Source organism: Capra hircus, chromosome 26 (genome assembly GCF_001704415.2).
Source record: "Capra hircus breed San Clemente chromosome 26, ASM170441v1, whole genome shotgun sequence".
Taxonomy (NCBI): domain Eukaryota; kingdom Metazoa; phylum Chordata; class Mammalia; order Artiodactyla; family Bovidae; genus Capra; species Capra hircus.
The window spans coordinates 11,968,788-11,996,209 of record NC_030833.1 but is presented as its reverse complement, the minus strand read 5'-3'; the positions used below and the strand labels follow the sequence as shown (position 1 = coordinate 11,996,209).

At 40.8% G+C, this 27,422-nt stretch overlaps 1 protein-coding gene across 2 annotated transcripts in view; it reads left to right on the top strand.

The window, feature by feature from the left end:
- Positions 7,352–27,422, top strand: part of SEC23IP (SEC23 interacting protein) — a 39,253-nt gene continuing 19,182 nt past the window's right edge. For both annotated transcript variants that reach the window (XM_013975271.2, XM_005698546.3), the window contains exons 1-11: positions 7,352–7,588; positions 11,986–12,518; positions 14,650–14,872; positions 15,891–16,084; positions 18,924–19,013; positions 21,382–21,502; positions 22,103–22,192; positions 23,056–23,197; positions 24,612–24,820; positions 25,382–25,500; positions 25,898–26,050. In XM_013975271.2, coding sequence (XP_013830725.2) covers positions 7,426–7,588; positions 11,986–12,518; positions 14,650–14,872; positions 15,891–16,084; positions 18,924–19,013; positions 21,382–21,502; positions 22,103–22,192; positions 23,056–23,197; positions 24,612–24,820; positions 25,382–25,500; positions 25,898–26,050 — 2,037 coding nt within the window. In that variant the 5' untranslated portion in view covers positions 7,352–7,425. The remainder of the gene's footprint in view (positions 7,589–11,985; positions 12,519–14,649; positions 14,873–15,890; positions 16,085–18,923; positions 19,014–21,381; positions 21,503–22,102; positions 22,193–23,055; positions 23,198–24,611; positions 24,821–25,381; positions 25,501–25,897; positions 26,051–27,422) is intronic.

Sequence of the window (27,422 nt, the reverse complement as noted above, 5' to 3'; positions counted from 1 at the left end):
CCAAAACCTTCTTCCTCCATTGTTATAGAACTGTAGTCACCAGAATTGTGGCTACCCAAGTGTGGAGTGTTATTTCCCAGCTCTTCTTGTACCCAAAGGGAGTGCCTTTTGTCGAAGTTCACACTAGTGGAAAGTGACCAAAAGTGATGTGTGTTAACTTCTGTCTCACTTCTGTTAAGGGACATTTGGACTCTGGCAGTTCAGTGGTTAAAACTCCGTGCTTTCACTGCAGCGGTAATGGGTTGTATCCTGGTTGGGGAACTGAGATCCCACACACCTCACAGTTTGGCCAGAAAAACAACATGGGACATTTGTCTCTGAACTGAGCTCAGCTCTTCTTCTTGCCTTGGGGGGCAGCCTCAGAAGCACTATGTTGAAGACAAAAGGTGGTCACCAATATGTATTCTTGTGTGAGTGAGAAAGGAACATTCATTTGAACCATTGCATTTTGGGGTCTTTTTGTGTGGGAATGTGCTTGAATTCCCCTGTACACCTGTGTTGGATATCCTGTTACTTGCAGCCCATATAGGAAGACTTAGCCTTATTCCTTTATTTTTGGTAGAACCTCTCCATCATATTCTTAGAAAGTCTGCTTGAGAGGTAAATATTTTGGGAGCTGAATTTCTTTGCATCTGGCCTGTTTTTATCCTTCTGGAATCTGTATGGATCTTTGTCTCCTGTGCTCAGATGTGTTTTTTCAGCTATTGTGCTGAATACTGAACCACCCCCCCACCTCCTCCCCCCTTTATTTTTAAGATTAAAATTTTTAAAAAAATTTTTGACTGTGCTGGGTCTTCCTTGCTTTGCACAGGCTTTCTGTAGTTGTGGTGAGTGGGGGCTACTTTCCATTGCAGCTCACGGACTTTAGGGGCGTGGCCTTCAGTAGTTGCAGCACAAGGGCTCAGAAGTTGCAGTGTTATGGCTTAGTTGCTTCTCGGCTTGTGGAAGCTTCCCGGACCAGAGACTGAACTCTGTCCCAGGTGGTGTTAGTGGTAAAGAATCTGCTTGCCAATGCAGGAGACGAAAGAGACACGAGTTCAGTCTCTGGGTGATGATCCCCTGGAGAAGGAAATGGCAACCCACTCCAGTATTCTTGCCTGGAGAATCCCTTGGACAGAGGAGCCTGGCCGGCTACAGTCCATGGGGTTACAATGAGTTGGGGATTACTGAGTAACAGAGCACAGCAGTGCCACCAGGGAAGTCCAAAGATTTACTTTTTAACGGATCATTTTTGAGGTCTTTCCCGGATTTATTACAATATGGCTTCTGTTTTATGTTTTGATTTTTTGGCCATGAGGCATGTGGGATCTCGGCTTCCTGACCAGAGATCGAACTGGCACCCCCTGCATTGGAATGTGAAGTCTGAACCACTGGACTGCCAGGGAAGTCCCACTAAACCCTTTTAATTTGGAAACCTGTATCCTTCATTTCTGGATATAAATTTTTCTTCTTGATGATTCCCTCCCCTGCATGTTCTGTCTTTTTTAGCAAAGCTCTTAAAATGCAAATACTGTTTTTTCTTGCTTGGTACTCTAATTTTCTTAGGTTTCTCGCCTAGCTTCCATCTGTTTGTCTTTTTGTTTTCCTTTTCGAGAAAATTTCTTGTATTTATTTTCCTATACTTACTTTCTTGTTTGTTCCCTAAATATTTCTTTTCTTTCTCAAACAGTACCCTGATCCTGTTTCTTGGTTGCAGATCCCTCTGAAGATATTACTGATAGATTTTTTAAAAGTCCCTGCCTTCCTGTGTGGGTTATTTCTTCTAAATGACCATTTCCTGTTCCTTTTGTGGGTTATGTCTGGATCACTGTCTTCCAGGTTAATGGCTCTTCTCAATCATGTGGTAAATATACTTAAAGTGTGGGGACTGCCTCCCACCTGTGCTTCTTCTGATCACACCTGTCAGCCTGAATTAACACCCAGTATGTCACCTTGTATAGAAAGCAACACAAACCCTCCTCCAAAAGAATGGCCATTTCTGACATCGACAGGGCATGAGGCTCTTTGCCCACTACCCCCAATTTCCAAATCAGTCACATGTGAGCTGATGCCGGACTTCTTTCTTCAGTTTTAGAGCCATCTATCTAATTGCTGGGTATCTCCATTTTTATGTTCCACTTTGTCCGCCTGTTGCTCTGTGTTCCCTGAATCAGAAATTAGCACACTTTCCCTCCAGTCTCCTGTGCCTCGTCCTCCCTATTTACCTGCCTCACCAGGTAGATGTGAGTGTGGAAGAGGGCTGCTGCTCCCTAGGGTGTGAACTGTCAGGACTCTGCTGGTCTGGCCATTCTTGTATCTCCCATGTCTGGCGCAAGGGCAAGTTCACATAATAGAATTTGCTGAATGAATGCCTGAACAAAAAAATGTGGGGACTAAAAAGGTGTTTGGGAGCTCAGAGCAGGTAAATGGGTCTGGTGGTTAGTTTTTGTCTAGATGAGTTTATTTTTATATGAATTAGTTCAGTCGCTCAATCGTGTCTGACTCTTTGTGACCCCATGGACCGCAGCACGCCAGGCTTCCCTGTCCATTACCAACTCCCGGAGCTTGCTCAAACTCATGTCCATTGAGTCGGTGATGCCATCTAACCATCTGATTCTCTGTTGTGCCCTTTTCCTCCTGCCTTCATTCTTTCCCAGCATCAGGGTCTTTTCTAATGAGTCAGTTCTTCACCTCAGGTGGCCAAAGTATTGGAGCTTCGGCTTCAGCATCCATCCTTCCAATGAATATTTGGAACTGATTTACTTTAGGATTGACTGGTTTGATCTCCTTGTGGTCCAAGGGACTGTCAAAAGTTTTCTCCAATATCACAGTTCAAAAGCATTAATTTGTATAAAAATATTTATACGAATATTTCATGGAAATAGGAATGTAGCAAGAGGGTCTGGGTAGTAGAATTAAAAATTGTAAGCGGAGATTCGTAGGTGTTTCTCTATTTACATCTGGGAACAGGCTTTCCCAACATTAGGCTCAGCAGTAGCCCGTTTCTGCTGCCGGTATGCAGACACACCCCTGGGCACACTTGGCGTGCCCAGGACAGCCGGAGCAGCAGCTCTGATTGCAGGAGCAAATACTAAGAGTGGGGGCAGGTGCAGGAACCACCTGAGGCTCACGAGCACTTAGCATTCATTTTGAGCTGAGTTGAGGCCAGATGTCTGAATCAGTGGCCAAGAAGAGACATTTGGGCTAGTGGCAGGGGAATTCTGGGCTAGCTGATTGTGAGCTAAATTATGGGGTGATCTGCCTGGGCTTCCCAGGTGGCTCAGTGGTAAAGAACCTGCCTGCCAATGCCGGAGATGCAGGTTTGATCCCTGTTTCTGGAAGATCCTCTGGAGGAGGAAATGGCAACCCACTCCAGTATTCTTGCCTGGAAAATGCCATGGACAGAAGATCCTGGGGGGCTACAGTCCATGGCATTGCAAAGAGCCGGATACGACTGAACAACTGAGCAGATCACATGCTGTCTGGGCTGTCTTACTGGGGAGCCCTGACTTAATTATCTCTAGATGTTTTTTCACATGACCCCAAGAAGAGTCTGCTAATCTCCTGCCGAGAGGTTGAAGACCTGGCATCTAGTGTTTTGGGAGCTAAGTAGAAAATTGGGCTGGGATTGTGGAAGAGAGTGTTTTATTGCTGAGTATGTACATATTTGCTCAATCTTCCTCCTATTTTGGGCTTCCCTGGTGGCTCAGACAGTAAAGAATCTGCCTGCGATGCAGGAGACCCAGGTTTGATCCCCAGGTGGGGAAGATCCCTTGGAGAAGGGAATGGCAGACAACTCCAATATTCTTGCCTGGGAAATCCATGGACAGAGAAGCTTGGCGGACTACAGTCTAGGGTTGTGGAAGTGTTTTATTACTTAGTATGTACACAGTTGCTTAATCTTTCTTCTGTTTTACCCTGTCCAGAAGGAAAACTCAGTCTTTTTCCTTTAAGGGGGATGGTCAGTAGTCTAGAGTGGAGGTCAGAGCCGGGGGAGGGGATCTGTTTAAAAAGTTTTCTCCAATCCTCCTAATTCCAGGACCTCTGTTTTCCACTGGACCGCCACTTCCAGAGGTGCCCGAGGTTATCAGGTCCTAAACTTTTTGGTGATCTTATGGTGCAAATAATGTTGCTTTTGCGCTCTCCCCATTACTGGTTTGCTAAATCATCTACTACTTGCCCTTTGTTTATTTTGATAAAATCTTGTTGCTGTCAAATCTTCCCACATTCTCATCCTTATGGATGTATGTCTAAAAAAACAAACAACAACAACAAATCAAACAAACCTGTTTATGCTTTCAACAGAGTTTTAGGAAGAAAATGAAGATCCAGCTGCTTAGTCTGACATCTTTGCCCAGAAATCACTCCTATTTCTGTTCACGCTGACTGCAATTGCTCTCCTTTGAGTCACCATCATTGCTCAGCTGGCCACTGCAGCAGGCTGCCAACTGTTCTTTCTATGCTCAGGTTTGCTCTTTCCTTATCTATTTTATTACACTGAAGTCAGAGTGAACTTTCTGCAGAACAAATATTATTTCTCCACCCGCCTTTAAACCTTTCTTTCAGTCCCTTTTGTTCTTAACTTGTAAGGACCGTGTATCAGTTGGCCTTGATCTACTTTTCATTCTTATCTCCGGGCTTCCTCCCACTTGTTCACTGGGCTCCAGCCATGCTGTAACTCAGGTTTCTTTTATTACATTCAAATATGGCATCTTAAGGCATCCCTACATACTGTAATTTTATCTGTTAATTGTCTCTTACCACATCCTCCAACCCCTCTCCTCCAGCTTTTCTGGTTAACTTCTACTCATTCACTTTCAGGTGTCAACTTAAATATGTTTTCTTCAGGAAAGATTTTCATGTAGCTCCAGACAAGGTAAGCCCTTTGTTGATGGTCTGATTGTTCTAAATACTTGCTATCCCTTACCTAGAAAGGTTACAACTCCCTCTCCTGATGGTGTCAATACTCCACATAAGACACTTTTGAAAATTTTACATTATCGCTTTCAACACACTTTATTGTTATTGTGTGTCTAGTTGTCTGTCTTTCTGACCAGACTGTAAGCTGCAAGAAGGAAAGGTCCTGTGTCTATCTTATGTACCATGGTATCTCCAGGGTTTAGTATACTGCCTTGAGCACTCACAGTAATGGCAAAGACCCCTTGACCAAACTCTACCATGGCTACTAACAGCTTAAGGCCATGTCCCCAGGATGAACCCTGTCCCCCTTAAAATGCCTGCATGAGAAAGCTCAACAATGCAGGGAGAATTGACAGTTCCAACCTAAACCAGGTGATAGGCATAGAGGCCCCTGAACCTCCTTTTTACTTTAGAAAGTCAGCTACTATAAATCTTTCTGCCCCTTTGAGATATAAAGCTTTTGTCACCCAGAACTGTATTCTCAAGGACATGACAGCTCCTCCCAACCTGGTGGGTGCCAGCATGCATGCTACGTCACTTAGTCGTGTCTGACTCTGTGACCCCGTGGATTGTAGCCCGTCAGGCTCCTCTGTCCATGGGATTCTTCAGGCAAGAATACTGGAGTGGGTTGCCATGCCAACCTCCTGGGGATCTTTCCCCCCCAGGGACGAACCCACATCTCCTACATCTTCTGCATTGGCAGGTGGGTTCTTTACCATTAGTGCCACCTGGGAAGCCTGGTGGGTACCTTGCTTTAGCTTGTACCACTGCCCGTCATAAAGATATGAAAAGTTAATTCCTCCTCCACATAAGTGCCAATTAACAAACCTGGGTGGCCTAGTCACATGTACCAGCAATCCATGACACCCTTCAGTGCTTTCCTTAGCTTTTTGTTTTTTTTTTCTTTTGACAGTAAGCATACTAAATAGTTATTAGGTAATAAACGAGTACTATGTTAAAAAGCAGACATTACTTTCCCGACAAAGGTCCATCTAGTCAAAGCTATGGTTTTTCCAGTAGTCATGTATGGATGTGAGAGTTGGACCTATATAAAGAAAGCTGAGCGCCAAAGAATTGATGCTTTTGAACTGTGGTGTTGGAGAAGACTCTTGAGAGTCCCTTGGACTGCAAGGAGATCCAACAAGTCAATCTAAAGGAAATCAGTCCTAAATATTCATTGGAAAGACTGATGCCGAAGCTCCGATATTTTGGCCACCTGTTTCGAAGAACTGACTCATTGGAAAAAGACTCTGATGCTGGCAAAGATTGAAGGTAGGAGAAGGGGAGGACAGAGGATGAGATGGTTGGATGGCATCACCAAGTCAATGGACATGAGTTTGAGCAAGCTCTGGGAGTTGGTAATGGACAGGGAAGCCTGGTGTGCTGCAGTTCATGGGGTTGCAAAGAGTTGGACATGACTGAGCCAGTGAATTGGTGTGAACAGCTGCCCTCAGCATGATAGTTTCGTTATTTCAAAGCTTTCTTGGGGTTTCTCCTATAGCTTTCTCCTATCCTCCAAGAAGTTATGTTATTTTTTTCTTTCATAATCTAACTATATGAAAGATAATCATATCCAAATTATCCACAGTGTATTTTAGGATTAAACTAGTTAGATTATTGTGGACGGGTAAAGAGGTGGACACGACTTAGCCCCTAATCCACCACCACCACTATAGAAAGCTGTTAAAAAGTCACACACCCAAACATCAATTCCCTCTTTTTGCTTTTTGGCTTAAAATCTTCAAAAGTTTTACCATTTCTTCCCCGCCCCACCCCCCCACCCCCCCCCCCCCGCCCCTTCTGGTGAAAACAAAAATCATCCAAAATTTATTCTCCAATAGACAGCAGCAGCAGATAAAAACTACAGGGGTTTCTCCGCAGATCATGCATTCACGAGACATTATTAGCTAACAATTGGGAAATCCTCTGGTGTATTTTCTGTAAGTTTTACCATTTCAGTTTCTGGACCAATGACAAGAATTCAGTTCAGTGCAGAAAGTGTGGATGGGTAAGATGCGGATATTTGGTAAGAGCGGGTGAGTCGGTCTATATCTTGGCCACAAATGGCCCACACACCTCTAGTCCTCCTTTGGTCTGCTGCTAGCAATCTGTTACCTACACGTGCGGGCTTTCGCACTTCCTCAAAATCTTACCTAGTTAAACGCTCCTGTGGGTACTTTATGGAAGCACAGAGCGCCCCCCGCAACCCGAGATTTGCAGTGTCGATTCGTACTTTTATTCACAAACAGCAGCACCCCATCTCCCACGCTCCAGCCCCAGCCTCTCCGGCCCCGCCCGGGCAGTGGTCGAGGTTGTCACGTGCTAGGACCCGGGCGCGAGGTCGGCGCCGCCATGTTACTTTCTGGTGGCCCCGTTGGCGAAGGCAAAGGGAAGCTGAGCGGCCGCCCGGAGTTCCGGCCCTTGTGCGCAAGTGCGGAAGTGTGTTGGCTCCGACTGCGCTCAGTTTCCGGCCGGTGTTTCCGCACCGGCCGCCCGTAGACGTGTAACGGACGGTGGGCCGCAGCCATGGCCGAGAGGAAACCTAACGGTGGCGGTGGCGCCGCTTCGGCCTCGTCGTCGGGCACTAACTTACTTTTCTCCTCCTCGGCCACGGAATTCAGCTTCAATGTGCCCTTTATCCCAGTCACCCAAGCCGCCGCTGCCTCGGCCTCCCTGCTCTTGCCCGGAGGTAGTAAGGAGATGGAGATCCGGTTGGGCAAGTGTGGGCGGGGGGCGTGAGGTGAAGGGTCGGACCAGAGGTTTTCCTCTGCCTGGATCCTGCCCTCTGCTGCCTTGTCAGGGCAGTTAGTGGCCAGATTGGAGTAGCTTCGGGACTTTGGGGTCTTGGGGGCGGGGGCCAAGCTCTTCGTCAAAGGGACTGTTCAGGTGCTGGCCACTCCTGCGCTGGCATTCCTCACGTTTTTGTTAAACATAGCCAGGTGCTTGCAGGGAAGGGAAAATGAATTAGTCCTCCCTCTCCTCGGGTACAGTAGACTAACTCTTAGGATAGGCTCGTAATACTTGCAAAGCAAAGGTATAGAACACAGTCATCTTTCAAGGCCGTGCCTCATTTTCTGTTAGAAGCTCTTGCTTGTTCTTAGGTACCACTCTTGTGTTCCTCTTAGCACTTTGTACGTATCTTTATTAGTGTCTGCGGAGCTTGGCGTTTTCATGATTATGCGGCATAACCCAGAGCTGGTGTTTAGGAGCACCGACTGTATTCCAATCCTAGCCCTGGCAGTACTTTTCTGTGTGATCTCAGGCATGTTACTTCACCTCTCTGTGCTTCGTTTTCCATACATGTACAGCGTCCCGGGGCTTTCATGAGAATTGAACTGATTTTTGTGAAGCACTGAATATAGCGTCTGGCACATCATGTTGCACAAACGTTTGTAAAGTTAGCATGTCTGCCTGTTTATTTGGACTGTGAGCTGTGTGAAGTTTGCAGCTATGACTTATTTACCTTTTTATTTCTAGGATCTTGTTTAGTGCCCAGCACATAGCTCCTCAGGAAATAGTGAATATTTTTCTCTTGAATAATTTATTCTTATTTGGAGGACCAAGGAAAGTTTCATGGAGAGGTGAAAAAGGGCGAACCGGAGCAGTACAGGATGGTTCTCCTTCTCTGGGGTCACATTTCTTCTTGGTGCTTACCACCTGACATGTCCACATCTTTGTTTATCTTGTCCCACTAGCATGTAAGCTCCATGAGAGAGCAGGAGCTTATACCTAGAACACATCTTGGTATGCTCTGGGCAGATTGTTTTCTATAGAGACTTGAATGAATAAAAGGGTGGGAGTTAGGAATATGTTTGTCTTGTTTTGATAGTGTGGCTGAAAGGTTCCACATTGCCATTTTTGCTGGAGGACCAGCATGGCTGGAGCAGAATGCTTTTGGAGGTTGCAGGAATAAATATGGCTCTACATGGGATTCTCCTACCATCCTCTGCTTCACAAATGTTTGGTTCATGCCCGTGTTCCTTTATAATATTTTGTTTGCCACTGTCAGTAAATGGTTAACATCTTCATTGTCAAAAGCAGTGTAACTTAACGTGTCTTGAAAGCTATTGTTTCTTGGAGACGGTATATTTTTTAATAAGAAAATTAGTTTTAGAACTAAAATTCTTTAACAAATATTTTTCTACCTTTAACAAAGATTTGATCATTAGAAGTCCATTCAGTGAATTTCCAGAGACAAAAGGAGAACCAGTGGCATTGGAAGGAGCGATGAATCAGTGTCAGTGAAAGAGGCATACAGGAAGCGGTTTCATTCACTCAGCAAACCTGGACTGAGCAGCTTGTTTGCCAGGCCCTGTTCCAGGCGTCAGAGAGACAGAGAGGAGCAGATAGCATTGTCCCCAGTGACTGCACACTTTTACAGACACGCTGTTCCCAGCTGTGTAAGTAGTTGTGGTCCAGGTTTGTGATGGCTAGAAAGAGAGATTGATAGGCTGCTGTGAGAGCTGTGGCTGTCAGGCTGGCTGACCAGGGAGGGGACATCCCTTAGACCTTCAGAACTTTACAGAGGAGGTGGTTCTTGAGCTGAGTGTTGAAGGATACATAGAAATTAGGAAGTCTGGAGAGACACGTATTTGTAAAAGTCTGGAGGCGTGAGAGAAACCTGCAGATTTGGTGGGATTTTGAGGTAGGTGCTCATATTCTTTCTCCCCGCCAACTCTTTCCCTCTTGGCCAGTTACCCACCGCACCCCCCCACCAGGTCCTTTTGACTAGAGTGAATGCAGGGGAGTGGCTCAAGTGGTTAGTGGGGGAACCAGGTCATGAAGGGCCTCATACAGCACATTAAGGAGTTCATAGTACATCCTGTGTGGTGTGCGGGTGCCCTTAGCGGGTTCTAAAACAGGGCAGTGACATTAGAGATGCGTTTCAGAAAGACTAGAGTTTTCTGAGGTTGTACCAGAGTAAAGCGGACTGTAGCAGAAGTGTCTAGTCTGGACGCCACTGTGAGTCAGGCAGGAGCGAGTGGCACTCTCGCCCTGGTCAGCCACGTAGGGTGTGAAGAGCAGGAAACAGAAGTAAGAGACTTTTACACCGTCAAATTGTTGGGACTTAGTGACTCACTGAGGGCCAGACTGTCCAGTGTACAAGCTCTTTATCTGTTCAATTTCAGCTCCAAGCTACAGCTCCACCTGGCATATAATAGATACTGTGTACTTACTTCTTTAATTGAAGATCTAAATGATTAAATGGAAGAGAGGGAGGAGTCTCAGGAGGTTTCTGGTTTTCATGTCTGGATGGATGTTGGTAGACATCTGTTGAGGTAGTGAGATTGTAAAAGGAGCCCGTGAAGGGGGACAGTTAAGATGATGGTCGAGGTTTACTCAGCTTCAGCTGTATGCGTCTGAACCTGCCAAGAGTACCGAGCAAGCAGCTGGGAAATGGGTTCTGGGACACATACGATCAGTCTCAGTTTGGGACAGAGTTGGGAGTGTCACAAGTATACAGGTGCTTATTGAAGATACGGGTCTTGATGCCAAAGGTGTCCACACGTAATTAGAAAGTGCCCCTGAGGTGAGACTGGCAGCTTGTTGAGATCAGTATTTTGTTGGTAAATGATGCTAATCAGAGAAAAGTTTCTTGTATCAGATTGATCCCAAGTTGCTTTAAAGGATGAAGGACACCACAGAGGTTTCCCCCCTGCTTTCAGATGTTGAGAGATGAACTGAAGTCTGAGTCCAGGTGAAGTTCATGGGAATGGAGAGAGAGGATAGAAACTGGAAATGTATCAAAGAAGTAGAATGATAAAAGCAGAAATGGGTCCTTGCTCAGGAAGTGATATTTTAATTACAAAGAAACAGTTCAGAGGGGTATTTTGAATAGTGGAGAGTATCTCAGTTAAATTGATGTATGAAATATAACTGGGAGCAGCCTAACAGCTGAAGGCCACATTCAGCAGCAAAGGTCAAGAAGGAGCTCAGAGCTTGAAAGGTCACACTTTGGCAGGTTTCAAGGACAGGGACCACAGCCTGCCTGTGTGCTGGGAAGGGGTCCACCGTTCCGATCTGCTCTGTGCCTCCAGTGGTGGGAGATTAGAGAGATTTGAAGATAAGGGGTTGAGATGGGAGAAAGAAAAGATTAGGAAGAGAAAGGTGGTGTTCCAAGCTAAGGACTCATAAGAGTTTCTAAGGAAAACTAGACGACTTTTTAGGCCGTGTAGAAGGAAAATACTATTTTACAACTTGGTAGTGAAAGAGAGAATAAAATAATATAGTTTGGTGCCAAAATACCAACAGTGAAGATCAAGTTTGGCAAAGGGAAGTGAGGAGACCTACCCTTTGTTAGAAATGACTTTTTTTAGTGATTGTCATTCTCTAATGACGATTACCTGGTTGTGATACTGTGTGGTTTTAGGGATGGTAGTGAATGGTTGACCTACTTTGCCTCGGGAATGCCAGCACCTCGTGTTCACTTGTATAATGAGTGCTTTGTAGGTAAGAGCCCTGACACACCTTTTCTTGTCAACAGAGTTAATATCTGTACTTTAGTTTCTTGTTGTTACTGTATAAATAAAGTTCTGTGTATTTGGGTATCGGAATAATGTTTGAATTGTTTCTTACTGGGAAAAAAAATCATTCAAAATAACATCTAAAACTAGTAGGTACAAATTTTGTTTCCATTTTTTGAAAAATTCCCCTGTATACAAATATGGGCTTCCCTGGTGGCTCAGATGGTAAAGAATCTGCAGAAATGCAGGAAACCAGGGTTTTATGCAAATATGTCTACATAATTTATGCATGTCTACCAAATAAATAGTATGTAACTATTTTTATTTATTTTGAGAGTATGGAAAGGTATGTATCAACATATTAAAGGCATTAACAGTGCTTGTCTCTGGGAGGTGAGCTTACGAATGGGTGAAAGGGTTCCCTCCTTTTGTTGTTTCTTACTGTTATTTTCTAGTTTTTCATTTCAAAGAAAAAAGAAAAGTTTTTCATTATTGTCTTTAAGGCAGAAATGTAAGTTTGAACAACAAAATCAGAGGTATAATTGCTAGACCTGCCATATAGCATCTAGTCCACAGAGTGACAGCATCTCTTTAAACCACGTGCCCTCCTGTTCCCTTGCAGAGGATTCCACTGATGTGGGTGAGGAGGACAGCTTCCTTGGGCAGACTTCTGCTCACACATCTACCCCAGAGACATTTAGTTACTTCTCTCAGGTATCAAGCAGTAGTGATCCTTTTGGGAATATTGGACAGTCCCCGTTAGCAACTGCAGCAGCATCAGCTGGACAATCAGCCTACTCCAAGCCCCCAGCGGCTCTGCCTTTTACAACTGGATCCCAAGATGGTTCGAATGCATTTTCATCATCCATTTCGAAGGCGCAATATGGTGCTCCACCTGCTTCACAAATGGGAATAAATCCTTACCTGCCTTCTCAGCCTAGTAATCTCCCTCCTTCGAATTTTGGGAGTCCACCACAAGGAACGCCCCAACAAGGATACAATCCGTATCGCCACACGGCCATAAGTAGCAGGGCTAATCCTTACATCACACCACCGCAGCTGCAGCAGTGCCAGACGCCAGCTCATCCCTCCCATCCTCCGCCCTCCGCACCCCCCGTTCAGATGTACCAGGTGCCTCCAGGATCTTTGCCGCCGGTATGAAGACACGCTTTATATCTTTATATCATTCACTGTAATTCTAATCCCTCTCATTTTTACCTGTGCTTTGATGACAAATTATTTTCAGACTTTTTTTTTTTTTTGTAAGCTATACGTTTTGAAGTAAACAATCTTTTAAAAGCCCATTAAATGGTTCATGTCTTAGGTTATATTTTTCTATTTATGGAGGTAATAATTTATTTTAATGCATTAACCGTATGCCAGTATTACCAGATTTAATGTAAGATACCAATAACAAATGTCATCTGGAGATATGTGAGAGTTGAAGGAGCTATTATCAGCTTCTCTTTTTAAAATTTTACTGTCTGATCAAAATGCTCAATTGCTGGGACTAAAATTGATTACTCCAATAATTTATTTAGATTTATAAAGTTTGAATCTAGACAGACTATCTCAGACAGATATGGAATAACTTTTGCCTTGGGTGAATTTTATGAAATTCCTTTATGCTTCCCCTGCCTCCCCCCCCCCACTAATTATTCAGCTGACTTCCAAAGGGAAGTGAACTGAATCAGAAAAAGGGAAATGATTGAAAGGAAGAGTTAAGAACCCAGTGTGGCAGGGATAGTGGTACTGTAGTCAGTGGTGATAGAGAATGGGCTCCATTTTACCATCTAATCTAAATCATACCAGTATACAAACTCTTGGTAACTGTGGATTTCAGCAGATTGGTAGCATGTAATGTAAGTATACTTGTTTGCTGATGAAATTTTGAAGAGTTCTGATTAAAAATGTTTATAAACAATTTTAAGTAAACCATTGCAAAAATAAAAAATAGGACAAAGAACACCCCAGTACTCTAACCCAGGTTCCCTGTCATGAGCATTTGTTCTTTCCTTCGTGAACACGCACACTGACATGTGTGGGAGAGTCTTCTCCTCCCCCGTTCCTTTCTCTTGCTGTATACTTGCAGTTTTTTGGGGAAACATTTGCAGATCAGTTACATACGTTATAGAGCTTCCCGGGTGGCTCAGCTGGGAAGACTCCACCTGCAGTGCAGGAGACCTGGGTTTGATTCCTGGGTTGGGAAGATCCCCTGGAGAAGGGAACAGCTACCCACTCCAGTATACTGGCCTGGAGAATTCCATGGACTGTGTAGTCCATCGGGTTGCAAAGAGTTGTATACAACTGAGCAACTTTCACTTTCACACATTATGATTCTTTACTCCTAGATACTTTAGTGTGTATTAATAATTCCTAAGAATAAGAATATTCTTTTGCTTGACCACAGTAGTCAACCTCAGTAAATTTAACATTGGTGGCGTATTTTGAAATCATTTTTTAAATAAAATAAAAATTGTATTCTGCTTTTAAAAGTATTTTTACTGCACAGGATTTGAGAAATGACTAATAGCCAAATGAGTAAAAATTGCCACGAGAAAACCTTGTTTTTAGTTTTTATGTCTGTCTTATCTTTTTTCTAGATAAACATAGTTTTTCCTCGACAAGCATTATATATGTTTTTTATGTCCACATAGTTTAGATGTTAAGATTTTTTTCTAAAACATTTTTAATCTTTCTAGAAAATTCCAGTATATGAGTAAAAGATGATTTTTTAAAGTCAGGTTTCTGGTAGGTCTTTGGATTATATCCAGTGATTGTCTGTTATAAATCCTTGTAGGTAAATTTTTACAGTTAGGTCTTTAGGATGAATTCTTAGAAATGGAATAGGTAGGTCAAGGAATATGCATTATTTTTTATTTTATTTTATTTTTGGCCATGCCTCATGGCTTGTGGGATCTTGGTTCCCGAACCAGGGATGACTCCAGACCCTTAGCAGTGACAGCAGCAAGTCCTAACCACTGGACTGCCACAGAATTCTCGAGGATTATGCGTGTCTTAAAGATGAAATAAATGACAGGAGGTGTACTGCTGGATTGATTTCTATAAAGGTATTAGTTTACTTTGCCATCAGTGTGAGAAAGCCCTGTTCACTTTCCAGCTGGCATGGGGTTTTGTTATATTTTTTAAAAACTTTAAATTGCTTTGGAGCTTAGTTATTAAATAGCTGTCTAGAGAAATATTAAGAATAATTATTACTAATGTCAGTTTAGGTCTGCAGCATACACAGAATTGTTCCTTTGGTCTTGTCTTTTGTCCCTCCCAGATCCCTCCTCCAGCGCAGGCAGGGTTGCCCCCTCCAGTCCAGCAGCAGGCACCTGGCAGACCTGCAGGACCCCCTGTGCAAGCGCCACCTCCTTTTCTACTTCAAAACCAGTATGAACCTGTCCAGCCCCACTGGTTTTACTGCAAGGAGATAGAATACAAACAACTATGGATGCCTTTCAGTGTTTTTGACTCTTTAAATCTTGAAGAAATCTATAATTCAGGTAAGTGTGGGTCCTGCATCATTTGTATCTGATTTGAGGAAGAGTGGAATGAGGAGTAAGTATCCATGGCCTCCTTTTCATGAATGTCATTTTCTTTAATCCTGTAGACCTTGCCAGCCTCTCTACCTTAAGGTGATGATACTTTTAATAATACACTGTATTCTTAAGTTCTGGGTTATTTGAGTAAGGTATTTGAAGACATATTTTAATAAGTTTTTGTTTAAAGATATTTTAAATCCAAGAAATAGAGTAGTTCATATAATCCAGGTGTCTGTTTTCTTATTTCCTTTATTTTTTTGTAGCTAGAGGGCAATGCGGGAGACCTGGGTTCAGTCCCTCGGTTGGGAAGATCTCCTGGAGAAGGGAAAGGCTACCTACTCCAGTATTTTTGGCCTGGAGAATTCCATGGACTGTATAGCCCATGGGGTCACAGAGAGTCGGACATGACTGACTTTCACTTTCACTTCATATGGCATTTATAAAGCATTTTCTATGGAACTCTTGTTCCTTAAGATAAGAGTTTTAAAAATGTTATAACTAAAAAAAAAAAAAAAAAATGTTATAACTACATCCATCTCTCTCTCTTTTTTTTTTTCCTGGAGCAAGGACATCCATCTCTTGAGGTGGTGCACAGGAGTAGGAGGTTCACACTCTGAGAAGTTTCACTGTAGAAATAGGTTTTTTTGTTTATCCTGAAGATATTTCATCTTAGGACTTAAAAATCACCTATTTTTTAGAAGTATGTTCATGGAGAATTTGCTGGTTTGATACATAGAGAAAAAGCCTACCAGTTATTGGAATTATTTCATGATGCTTTTATATTTTACTCTGGTTATTTCTTCTCCACTTAAGAGAGTCATCATTTTGAGCAGCACAGATTAATCTTAAAATTCTGTTTTTGAATAGAAATGAGCTTTGTTTTTTGTCTTTAATGTTAGACAAGTCGCCATATTCGTTATTTATTACTTTTAGATCTACCTTGTAACTGTTCAGTTAAAATGTGGGCTTTGTTTTCTAGTCCAGCCAGACCCTGAGAGCGTGGTCCTTGGCACTGATGGAGGGCGCTACGACGTCTACCTCTATGACCGGATGCGGAAAGCCGTGTACTGGGACGAGGAGCCAGCCGAAGTGAGACGCTGTACTTGGTTCTACAAAGGTGACACAGACAGCAGATTCATTCCCTATACAGAGGAGTTCAGCGAGAAGCTAGAGGCACGTGGGCTTTGTTCCTTTATGCCTTTCTTTAAAACACATAGCCTCTATACAGTGGAGCCTCATGTAACACCTCTCACAGGGGAGCGGACTTTATTTACAGGACACCTCATCTTGATCCGATGCACAAAGAAGACTACTTTTTAAGTAATGTCATCTTTTTTGAAGTGCTAATTGTGGTCTTGGTGTCTGAAGATACAGTGTTGTTTGGGGAACATTACAGATCTAATGTAATAACATTGTATCAAACCTTCAAAAGAACTTAGGCTGCTGGGATCTGCTGCTACTTATACATGCCAAGCATATGGATGTTTTTCAAATTAATTTTCAGTAAAAGCGTTTATGAAAATGAACATAAGAATAGGAATAGATGTTGTCAGACTTTTTAACCATCTTAAAACTGGTGGTTAGTGTTGCTTTACATAATAGTGTTAATTCATTGTTAAAATTTTCTTAATAATTGAGTATCTAAATATTTGAAATGTTAATTTATCTGCATACATGGGCATGATAAAGGGCAGAAATGAAAAAGACCTAACAGAAGCAGAAGAGATTATGAAGAGGTGGCAGGAACATAGAGAAGAACTATACAAGAAAGATCTTGCTGACGTGGAGAACCACTATGGTGTGTTTACTCACCTAGAGCCACACATCGTGTAGTGTGAAGTCAAGTGGGCTTCAGGTCGCATTAGAAGTATAATTGACAGGCAGTGAACTACACCTATTTATGATATGTATATGATTCAAAAAGCTTGGGCATATCCATACACTTGTGAAACCACACCACAAACAAGTTAGTAAACCAGTCTTTTGTCCCTTTTTGCCTTTTCATACTATTCATGGGGATCTCCTGGCAAGAGTACTGGAATGGGTTGCTGTTCCCTCCTCCGGTGGGCCATGTTTTGTCAGAACTCTTCACTCTGACTCATCTGTCTTGGGTGACCTTGCATGGCATGCCTCACTGAATTATGCAAGCCCCTTTGCCAGGACAGGGCTGTGATCTGTGAAGGGGGTCCTTTAAGAAGAGGTGGCAAGAATACACAGAAGAACTGTACAAAAAAAGGTCTAATGACCTGGGTAACTTAGGATGGTGTGGTCACTCACCTAGAGCCGGACGTCCTGGAGTGTGAAGTCAGGTAGGCCTTAGGAAGCATTACTATGAACAAGGCTGGTGGAGGTGATGGAATTTCAGCTGAGTTATTTGAAATCCAAAAAGGTAATGCTGTTTAAGTGCTGTATCAAATATGTTAGCAAATTTGGAAAAGTGAACAGTGGCCACAGGACTGGAAAATGTCACTTCAATCCCAAAGAAGGACAGTGCCAAAGAATGCTCAAGCTGCCATACAATTCTCATTTTAAATGCTAGTAAGGTTGTGCTCAAAATCCTTCAAGCTAGGCTTCAGTAGTACGTGAACTGAGAACTTTCAGATGTACAGGCCGGATATAGAAAAGGCAGAGGAACCAGAGATCAAATTGCCAACATTTGTTGGATCATGGAGAAAGCAAGGGAATTCTAGAAAAACATCTGCTTCTGCTAAAGCCTTTGACTGTGTGGATCACAGCAAACTGGAAAATCTTAAAGAAATGAGAATACCAGACCACCCTACCTGTCTCCTAAGAAACCTGTGTTTGGGTCAAGAAGCAATAGTTAGAACCAGATATAGAACAGTGGACTGGTTCAGAATTGGGAAAGGAGTACAGCAAGGCTGTATATTGTCACCCTGCTTATTTAACTTATATACAGAGTACATTATGCTCAGTGCTGGGCTGGATGAAGCACAAACGAATCAAGATTGCTGGGAGAAACATCAACAGCCTCAGATATGCAGATGATACCACTTTAATGGCAGCAGAAAGTGAAGAACTAGAGTCTCTTGAAGAGGGTGAAAGAGGAGAGTGAAAAAGCTGACTTAAAACTCAGCATTCAGTAAACTAAGATCATGGCATCTGGTCATATCACTTAATGGCAAATAAAAGGGGAAAAAGTGGAAGCAGTGGCAGATTTTATTTTCTTCGGTTCCAAAATCACTGTGGGTGGTGACTGTAGCTGTGAAATTAAAATACTGTTGCTTCTTGGAAGGAAAGCTATGACAGACCTAGGCAGTGTCTTAAAAAGCAGAGACATCACTGCCGACAAAGGGCTGTCTAGTCAAAGCTATGATTTTTCTAGTAGTCATATATGAATGTGAGAGTTGGACCATAAAGAAGGCTGAGCACTGGAGACTTGATGCTTTCAAATTGTGATGCTGGAGAAGACTCTTGAGAGTCCCTTGGACAGCAAGGAGATCAAACCAGTCAATCCTAAAGGAAATCAACCCTGAATATTCATTGGAAAGACTGATTCTGAAGCTTCAATACTTTGGCCACGTGATGCGAAGTGCTGACACATGGAAAAGATCCTGATGCTGGGAAAGATTAAAGGCAGAAGGAGAAGGGGAGGCAGAGGATGGGATGGTTCGATAGCATCACTGACTCAGCTGACATGAATATGAGCAAATCTAGGAGATGGTGAAGGACAGGGCACCCTGGTGTGCTGCAGTCTGTATGGCTGCGAAGAGTCAGATTAGCAACTGAACAACAATAACAAAGAAATTAATAGACAACTCTAAACTTTGGTTTTCACCTCTGTGTAATGGGGATAATGTTATTTAGGGCTGATTAAAAGCAGTTGATCAAATGAGGTACCGTATGTAAAATGTTAAGTTTGATAACCACTTAGTAAATGAGATCTGCCATTATTGTTACTTTTATTACTATCATTGTTAATAATTTTCTTCCACACTTTCTCTTAATGTGACACAGATTTGTCTTACTGGATTGTACATTGTTTCCATTGTAGGCTGAATATAAGAAAGCTGTAACCACAAATCAGTGGCACCGAAGATTAGAGTTTCCAAGTGGAGAGACAATTGTTATGCACAATCCAAAGGTAGTGATATTAAGATATTAAAATGCTTAGGTTTAAAAAAATTATTATTTTGCTGAATGTGTTTGATAAGTGTTCATTTTTATTCTATAGTAGGGATATATTTATAACAAGTGCATTGCATGGATGATAGAAAAATAAATGAAATGTAAATTTCTCTCACTAAGTTTCTGTTTGTGGTAGCACATTAGCTAAAGTTTAGTATGCATCATTGAAATTAAGCTTGACAAGTTTTTGTACTTGACCCAAGGTCAGCAGAATTTTCTGTGAAGGGTCCGAGAGTAAATATTTAAGGCTTTGTAGGCCATGTAGTCTCTAAAAGTGTATTGGTATTTAGGCAGTATGTAAACCAACGGGCATGGCTATTTTCAATAAAACAAACAATATTTCAATTAAAACAATATTTCAGTATTTTCATTTGCTTATAAAAATGAGTGGTAGGCCAGGTTTGACATGTGGCAATAGTTTGCCTACCTTGCCCTTGAGATTGGTTTGTTTCAACCTTTACAGTAAAAATACATTCATTCTCTTTTATTGGGGGGAGGGAGAGATTGATGTTAAACTATCATTTTACTTTTTTAATTGAAGTATAGTTGCTTTATACAATATATTAGTTTCAGGTGTATGGCATTGTGACTCGGTAATTTTATAGATTATTATACTCCATTGGAAGTTATTACAAGATAGTGTCTGTAATTCCTTGTGCTGTGCAATATATCCTTATAGCTTATCTATTTTGTATATAGCAGATTGTGTCTCTTAATCCCCTACCTCTATCTTGTGTTACTCCTTTCCCTCTCCCTCGTTATTAAACTGCTTTGGTTTTTTTTTTTTTAAATCTATGAGTCTTTCTGTTTTCCTACATACGTTAGTTTGTTTTCTTTTTTAGAGTCCACAGGTAAGTGACATAGTATTTGTCTTTTCTGACTTAATTTCACTACACATTTTCTAGGTCCATCCATGTTGCTGGAGATGGAAGAATTTCATTCTTTTTTATGACTAATATTCCATTGTGTCTGTATATTTCTCTATATCTGTGTGTCTGTCCAACATCTTCTTTATCCGCTTGTCTGTTGATGGACGCTTGGATTGCTTCCATATCTTGGCTGGTCTAGTTAGAACTGTTGTGACCTTTTAAGTTTTTTGGTTTAAGTTTATTACTAGGTCTTTTATTTTTGAAGAGATTTTAAGCAGAATTTTTTCTTTTTCTTCCTCTTTTAGTTCGTTATTAGTGTATAGAAAAGCAGCAGGGTTCTGTATATTAATTCTTGTATTCTGTCATTTTACTGAATTCATTTATCAGTTCTGATAGTTTTTTGGTGGAAACTTTAGGATTTTCTGTTTCCAGTGTCATGTCATGTGCAGATAGTGATAGTTTTACTTCTTCCTTTCCAGTTTGGATGCCTTTTGTTTCTTTTTCTAATCTGATTGCTGTGGCCAGACTTCCAATACTATGTTAAATAGAGGTGGCAGGAGTGGGCATCTTTGTCTTGTTTCCAGTTTGGAGGAAATACTATCAGCTTTTCACCACTGAGTATGATATTAGTGGTAGGTTTTTTCATAAGTGGCCTTTGTTATGTTGAGATATGTTCTCTCTGTACCAACTTTGATGAGAGTTTTGTCAGGAATGGGTGTTGAATTTTGGTTGTTATTTCTCCTTTTTCATTTCTTATTTTGTTTAGTTGTGTCCTCTTCTTGGTAAACCTGCTTAACGGTTCATCAGTTTTGTTTCTTTTTCAAAAAACCAGCTCTTGGTTTCATTGCTCTTTCTTATTTTGGTCTCTGTTTTATTTATTTCCTCTCTCATCTTAATTAGTTCTTTTCTTCTGCTGACTTTGGACTGCATTTTTGCTTCTTTTTTTGATTCCTTTAGATGGTAGATTAGGTTGTTTGAGATTTTTCCATATGACACTGGACTAAATTTAATACAGTTGATTTAACAGAATAGTGTATGTCTTCCTGAAAAGTGGTAGGTAAGTCCGTTTTTGACATTGAAATTGAATTTGTACTTTGTTATTTAGAGGATTTTGTGTTTATAAAACAGATTTCCTCTACTGCAGGTAACTTTTCTTTAATTTCTTACATGTAAACCTGAAAGTTTGTTATATTTTTAAATCAAGACAAACTACTTCTCATTTAGTTGTACTATTTTTCAAAACAAGCATTGGAAATAATGGTATTGACTTGCTTAATCTTAATGGTTACTGAACACCAGCAAGACTGCTAGAAAACTGATTTTGGAGGAGCAGTGTAAGTACTTGATTTATAAGCTATACTATAAAGTAGTTTATTGTGTATTGAAGTAAATTAATTTATAGTGGAAATGGATTTGGTAGTGAGCTCTGTCATAATCTTTTTCTGTATCTTGAAGGTTATTGTTCAGTTCCAACCTTCCTCAGTGCCTGATGAATGGGGGACGACACAAGATGGACAGACAAGGCCTAGGGTTGTAAAGCGTGGAATTGATGATAACCTTGATGAAATTCCTGATGGTGTGTATAATTTGTTTAGGATCAAGATCATTTTTAAACCTTTCTACTTTAAAATGATGAGAAAAGCAAACAGTTATTAGGATTACCTGCCATATTTGAATGAAATAATGAATGAAATGAAACAATCTGAATGATTATTCAGGTTAAATAATCTGAATCAATCTACAATCTAAATGAAATAATCAGAGTAAAATAGTGGATTTAGCTTGAAAATGTTCATTATAGTGTGTATAAATCTAACAAAGAGAAGGATTTTTGAAAAAGATTGTAAGTTTTATATTGGCAGATTGCTTCTCCACATGGGGCTTAGTGCCCTGGGCAGTTCTGGAGAAATGACAAGGTTATGGAGCCTCTAGACGTATAAAACTGATGGTTGTCATTGGCTCGTATCTTCTCCAGTGAGCTAGTTTCTCCACTCCTTGGTCTAGTTCACTGATTTATGCCAGGATGGACTTTGAGCTTTGTTCATCTAATTTTGGCAAGTTTGTGATGACAAAAGCGATATTGAATATTGCTACTTGTTTAATAAAACCTAAACCAGTCTCCAGCTTGTGTATGTTTGTATGTATGGATGTGTGCATGTCTGTCTGTCTTTTGCAGGAGAAATGCCTCAGGTTGACCATTTGGTGTTCATGGTCCATGGCATTGGACCTGTGTGTGACTTGCGCTTTAGAAGCATTATTGAATGTGGTAAGTGTTAGTCACTTTATTTCATGAAATGATTTGAAAACTATTAGAAGAACATTAAGCCTTTATTTTAAAGTGTTTCCACCTGTATACTGTTGGCTGATGTACTGTCAGAAGAGATTGAAATGATCACTGGGCAATAATAATTTGTACTTGTTTTGCTCTTATGACATTTGTAGCTCGTAAAATCCTAGACTGTGAAGAGTGAGCAGGGATCTTGGAAATAATTTAGCCCTTCTGACACCCTCTACCTGAACACTTTCAGCTACTAGGAACACCTACACGTTGAACTGATTTTTGGTGAATTAGTTGTGAGAAGTTGTTTAAAGGAACTATGAATTTGCCTGTTTTACATAAATAAAAAGCTATGAATTTTATTTTTTTTATTTGTAGTAATAGTTCATATTTATTGAATATTTGGAATGTGCCAAGTATCTTGCATGTTTTGTATCATTTAACCCTCATAATAACCTCTTGAGGTGTAGGTGCTGTTACTGTCATCTTTACTGTTAGGTAAGGAACTGAGGCCCAGAGTATGAGTTAACTTCTCCTGTGTCTCAGTCTGGGAGGTTCTGGAGCAGGTTAATTTGATTCCTGAGTCTACCCACAGTGCATTTCTGCCTGCCAGTAGTGGTAGTTGAGCTAATATTTTTCAGTCATTTATCTATTTCTGTAAAATAATGGAAGAACTTCTTAAAGATTGGTTTTTTTTTCTTTTCTGAACTAAATTTTGTCATTTTTTTCCTTTGAAAAGTTAGTATTACAAAAAATACTGATATAATTGAGGTGATGGCTGATTGCTTACCAAAGTAGCAAAATTTAATCAAGTACCTTTGTCGTCCCTGATTTTTTTTTTTTTCTTTAAGTGGATGATTTTAGGGTGGTTTCTCTAAAATTGCTGCAGACACATTTCAAGAAATCTTTAGATGATCGGAAAGTAAGCAGAGTGGAGTTCCTTCCAGTTCACTGGCACAGTTCCTTGGGTGGAGATGCCACAGGTGTTGACAGGTTTGTGAATTTTGATAACTTGGTTTTCAGATTAGTTAAGCTTAGATTCAAATTTTAAACTATCATATAAAGTAGTTTATTATGACTTCAACAAGTACACTAAAAAGCTTTGATTATATATTTGCTCTTATATATTATTAAATACTGTTAAGCTTATATGCTACTTTGCATGTGTGCATGCCTAATTATGTATGTATGTATGTATGTATGTGGTGTGTATATTTCTGTTGTAAATATTTAAGAGAATGTAAGAAAGTTAAACTGGTTTTAAAATACTTACCTATAGCGTTTTGTTTTTCCTATGGTGTTTCAGACATGGGGCTGTCCTGTACATTGTAGCATGTTGAACAGTACCCTTGGCTTCTACCCTCCAGATAAGAGTAACACAACCTAACCTCTGATTTAACAACCAAAAATGTCTCTAGTCACTGCCAGAGGTGCCCTGGTGGCAGAGTTGCCCCTAGCTGAGAACTACTGGTTTAGATGATTGTTTCTCAGTGGAGACTCTTCTGGCAGGACAGTTGTCACGAAAGACTGTTGTGTGTATTGTAGGCCATTTAATATCCTTAGTCTAAATGCCACTAACTGCCAGCAGCACTTACCAGGCACTGTGGCAACTAAAAAGGCCTCCACTCAGTTTTGATTGCTTCCAGTTGGGAACCACAGATTTAGGAAGTATTTCTTCTAGGGACACAGAGCTGATACCATACTTGGATTTTAGTGAATGTCATGATGTTTCAGGGCACGTGTTTTAATAAAACTAACCTACGAATATTTTATCATGTGAGGCCCTGTACAGAGGATGAGCTGGTTGGATGGCATCACTGACTCAGTGGACATGAGTTTGAGTAAACTGCGGGAGTTGGTGATGGATAGGGAGGCCTGGCATGCGGTAGTCCATGGGGTTGCAAAGAGTTGGACACAACTGAGCAACTGAACTGAACTGAGGCCCTGTTACGGGGCTGTTTTCTTTCTCTCTGGGTATTCCTAAAGTATGCTGTGCTGTGTCCTGAAATATGACCAACTCAAATCAGGAAAGATTTTCATTCTTTTAAACTCCTTTCTTAGTTTCTTGCCACATTCTCTGTTGTCCTTTGCCACCTACAATTGTTGTCAAGTATCCTGATTTCCAGTAAATTGAAAGAAAAAGGTAGGCTTTCCTCTTTAAAAATGAAGTAAAGATCTTTGTTTTGGCCTTATTTTATATGATAACTTTAGAGAATCCACAAATTCACAGGGTAGTTATAGACACAAGTTGATAACGTTTTTGGTTTATCTTGGTTTATTTACAATACCTCTGACTGAAATCAACTCATAATTAGTCTGTGAGTTTTTTTTTTTCTCAGTGTATTTTCAGGATTCATAAACTCATATTTAAGGTGGTTACTAAGTATACTTTTTTCTTTCTAAACAGGAATATTAAGAAAATCACTTTACCAAGTATTGGTCGATTTCGTCACTTTACCAATGAGACCTTGCTAGACATTTTATTTTACAACAGCCCCACCTACTGTCAGATGATTGTGGAGAAAGTGGGACTGGAGATAAACCGTCTGTATGCACTCTTCATGACTCGGAACCCGGACTTCAAAGGCGGGGTCTCCGTTGCTGGCCATAGCTTAGGTGAAACTTAAATTTCCACATTTAAAGTACAGTTTTTGTTGAGTCATCACTGTTTTCAGTGTGGGTGACATGGTTCGTTAGAGATCTAGAATTATAGATTTTCAGTTTTATAAAGGGTAGAAGTGAATGCTTTGAGTTTATATTCTGCCTTTTGCTATTCACCTTTCCTGTTGCCTAGGAATAACCATGGGGTCGCTAAGAGTCGAATGACTGAGCGACTTCCCTTTCACTTTTCACTTTCATGCACTGGAGAAGGAAATGGCAACCCACTCCAGTGTTCTTGCCTGGAGAATCCCAGGGATGGGGAGCCTGGTGGGCTGTTGTCTATGGGATCGCACAGAGTCGGACACGACTGGAGCGACTTAGCAGCAGCAGGACTGCTTTATATTTTAATTTATTCTGCTATTCAAGAATATTGATTATCAGATCTTGATGAGCATCTAACTTTACGTGACTTCCACTTGGGACTTTGAACAATAAGAATAGGAGAATTTAATTAATGTTATAGAAGCACCTAATACATTTTAAAACAACAAAGCAAAATGCTTTTTTTTTTTTAAGGCTCTTTAATATTGTTTGACATCCTGTCTAATCAAAAAGATTTGAACTTATCAAAGTCTCCTGTGCCTTTTGCTGTTGCTAATGGAGTTGTGAAACAACCACATTTTCAGGAAAAGCAGGTATGGCCCACTAACATCTAGATTTAGAGTTTGAGCCAAAGAGCTTTTCAAAATCTGAACTGATTTTATGTAACAAAACTCCTTGAGGTTTACAAGTATGATGGAACCACAGAGCTCGTTTGAGTTTCTTACTTGTCTTCCTTATGGATTATACATTTAAATGTGATAGAATGTTTATGATTTGTTTAAAAAATGTGAAGTAAATTGTTATAAGGAAATGAGAGCATACAAATTTAGTAATTTCAGTAATTTTCTGAATATTCAAATTTGGAATAACAAACTACCAAAAATTATGATTTATGTATGGGACAGAATTAAGATTTTTCCATAGATCAGAAGATGTTTTATGGGAGTTTTTCTGAACTTTGTAATGTTCTCCCAACTTTTTTTTAAAAAGATACCTGAAGAGCCAAAGCTGACGTTGGATGAGTCTTGTGACCTTGATGTTGAAAATGAAGAAGTCCTGACTTTGCAAGAAACTCTGGAAGCACTTAGTCTCTCTGAATATGTTAGCACTTTTGAAAAGGAGAAGATTGATATGGAATCTCTGGTACTGATGATAGTTTGATTCATTTTTGTCTGAAACTGTTTTTCCTGTGTATGAGATGGAAAATTATTAAGATTTAAACCCTTTTACATCACAATGAAAGCAGAGACTTAAATGTTTAAAAAATTGAAAAAAATCAGGAGACCTTTAAAAAAAATAATCTGGGAAGACTTTTCTAAGTAAAACAAAACCCACAAGCCATAAGGAAAAAGAAATTGTGTAGTAGGGGATGCCAGAAGCAATATCTAAAGGCCAGTGATAGGTTAAGAAGACAATTTGGAGCACACTTGTAGACAGAGCACTCATTTCCTTATTATTCAAAGTTGCTATAAATTAACTACATAAAAACCACCCACACAATAGGAAAATAGGCAAAGGATGTGAACAGATGTATATGGAAAATAAAATAAGCAACTTCTTATCAGGAAACTCAAGAAAAATACGAATTAAAAGTGCAGTGAGAATTTTTTTTAACCTGTCAGTTTGGCAAGAATGTTAAGAGTTTGATGTTCATACACTGTGTGGCCGGGATAACAGGAAATAGGTACTGATTCATACTGGAGTAAGAGCATAAATTGGTACAACCTCTGTAGAGGGCAGTCCAACAATATGTTTTATTATTTTTCAAATATTTATTTATTTGGCTGCACCAGGTTTAGTTGCAGTATGTGGGATCTTGTTCCCTGACCAGGGATCAAACTTGGGCACCCTGCATTGCGAGCGTGGAGTCTCAGCCACTGGGCCACCAGGGAAGTCCTGTCTTTTAAAATACAAAGAATGCATACACTTAGCCCAGCAATTTCACTGCCAAGGGTGTTTCCTATGAAAAAATACTCACATAGGAGTATTTCCAAGGATACTCACTGTAGCACTGTTTGTAGTAGCAGCTCCTTAGGAACACCTGTGTCCACTAGTAGAGTGCCCGTGAAATCATTTATGGTGCATGCACACAGTGGCGAACCCAGCTGTTGAATGAACGGGGCAGTGCCAGAGGGAGTGGTGTGGAACGATCTCTAAGGTTTGTTACATGAAAAGACCGAAATTCAGACCTGTTTGTGTATAGGTTTGTTTTTCAGTCACTAAGTCATGTCCTACTTTTTGTGATTCCTTGGACTGTAGCGCGCCAGGCTTCCCTGTCCTACACTATCTTCCAGAGTTGCTCAAATTCATGTCCATTGAGTTGGTGATGCATATAAGTCACACACATGGAAAAACATGGGATGCCGTGTACGCATAAGATATCTCTGGACGGAGAGCAAGTTGCCTGCAGTGTCTGCTCAGAGGACTGGGTGATTGGGGCGGGTGGAGGGAGGAGACTTTATTCTACACTTAACATAACTTCGGATACTGAACAGCCGTGCGTGTTAAAAATTAA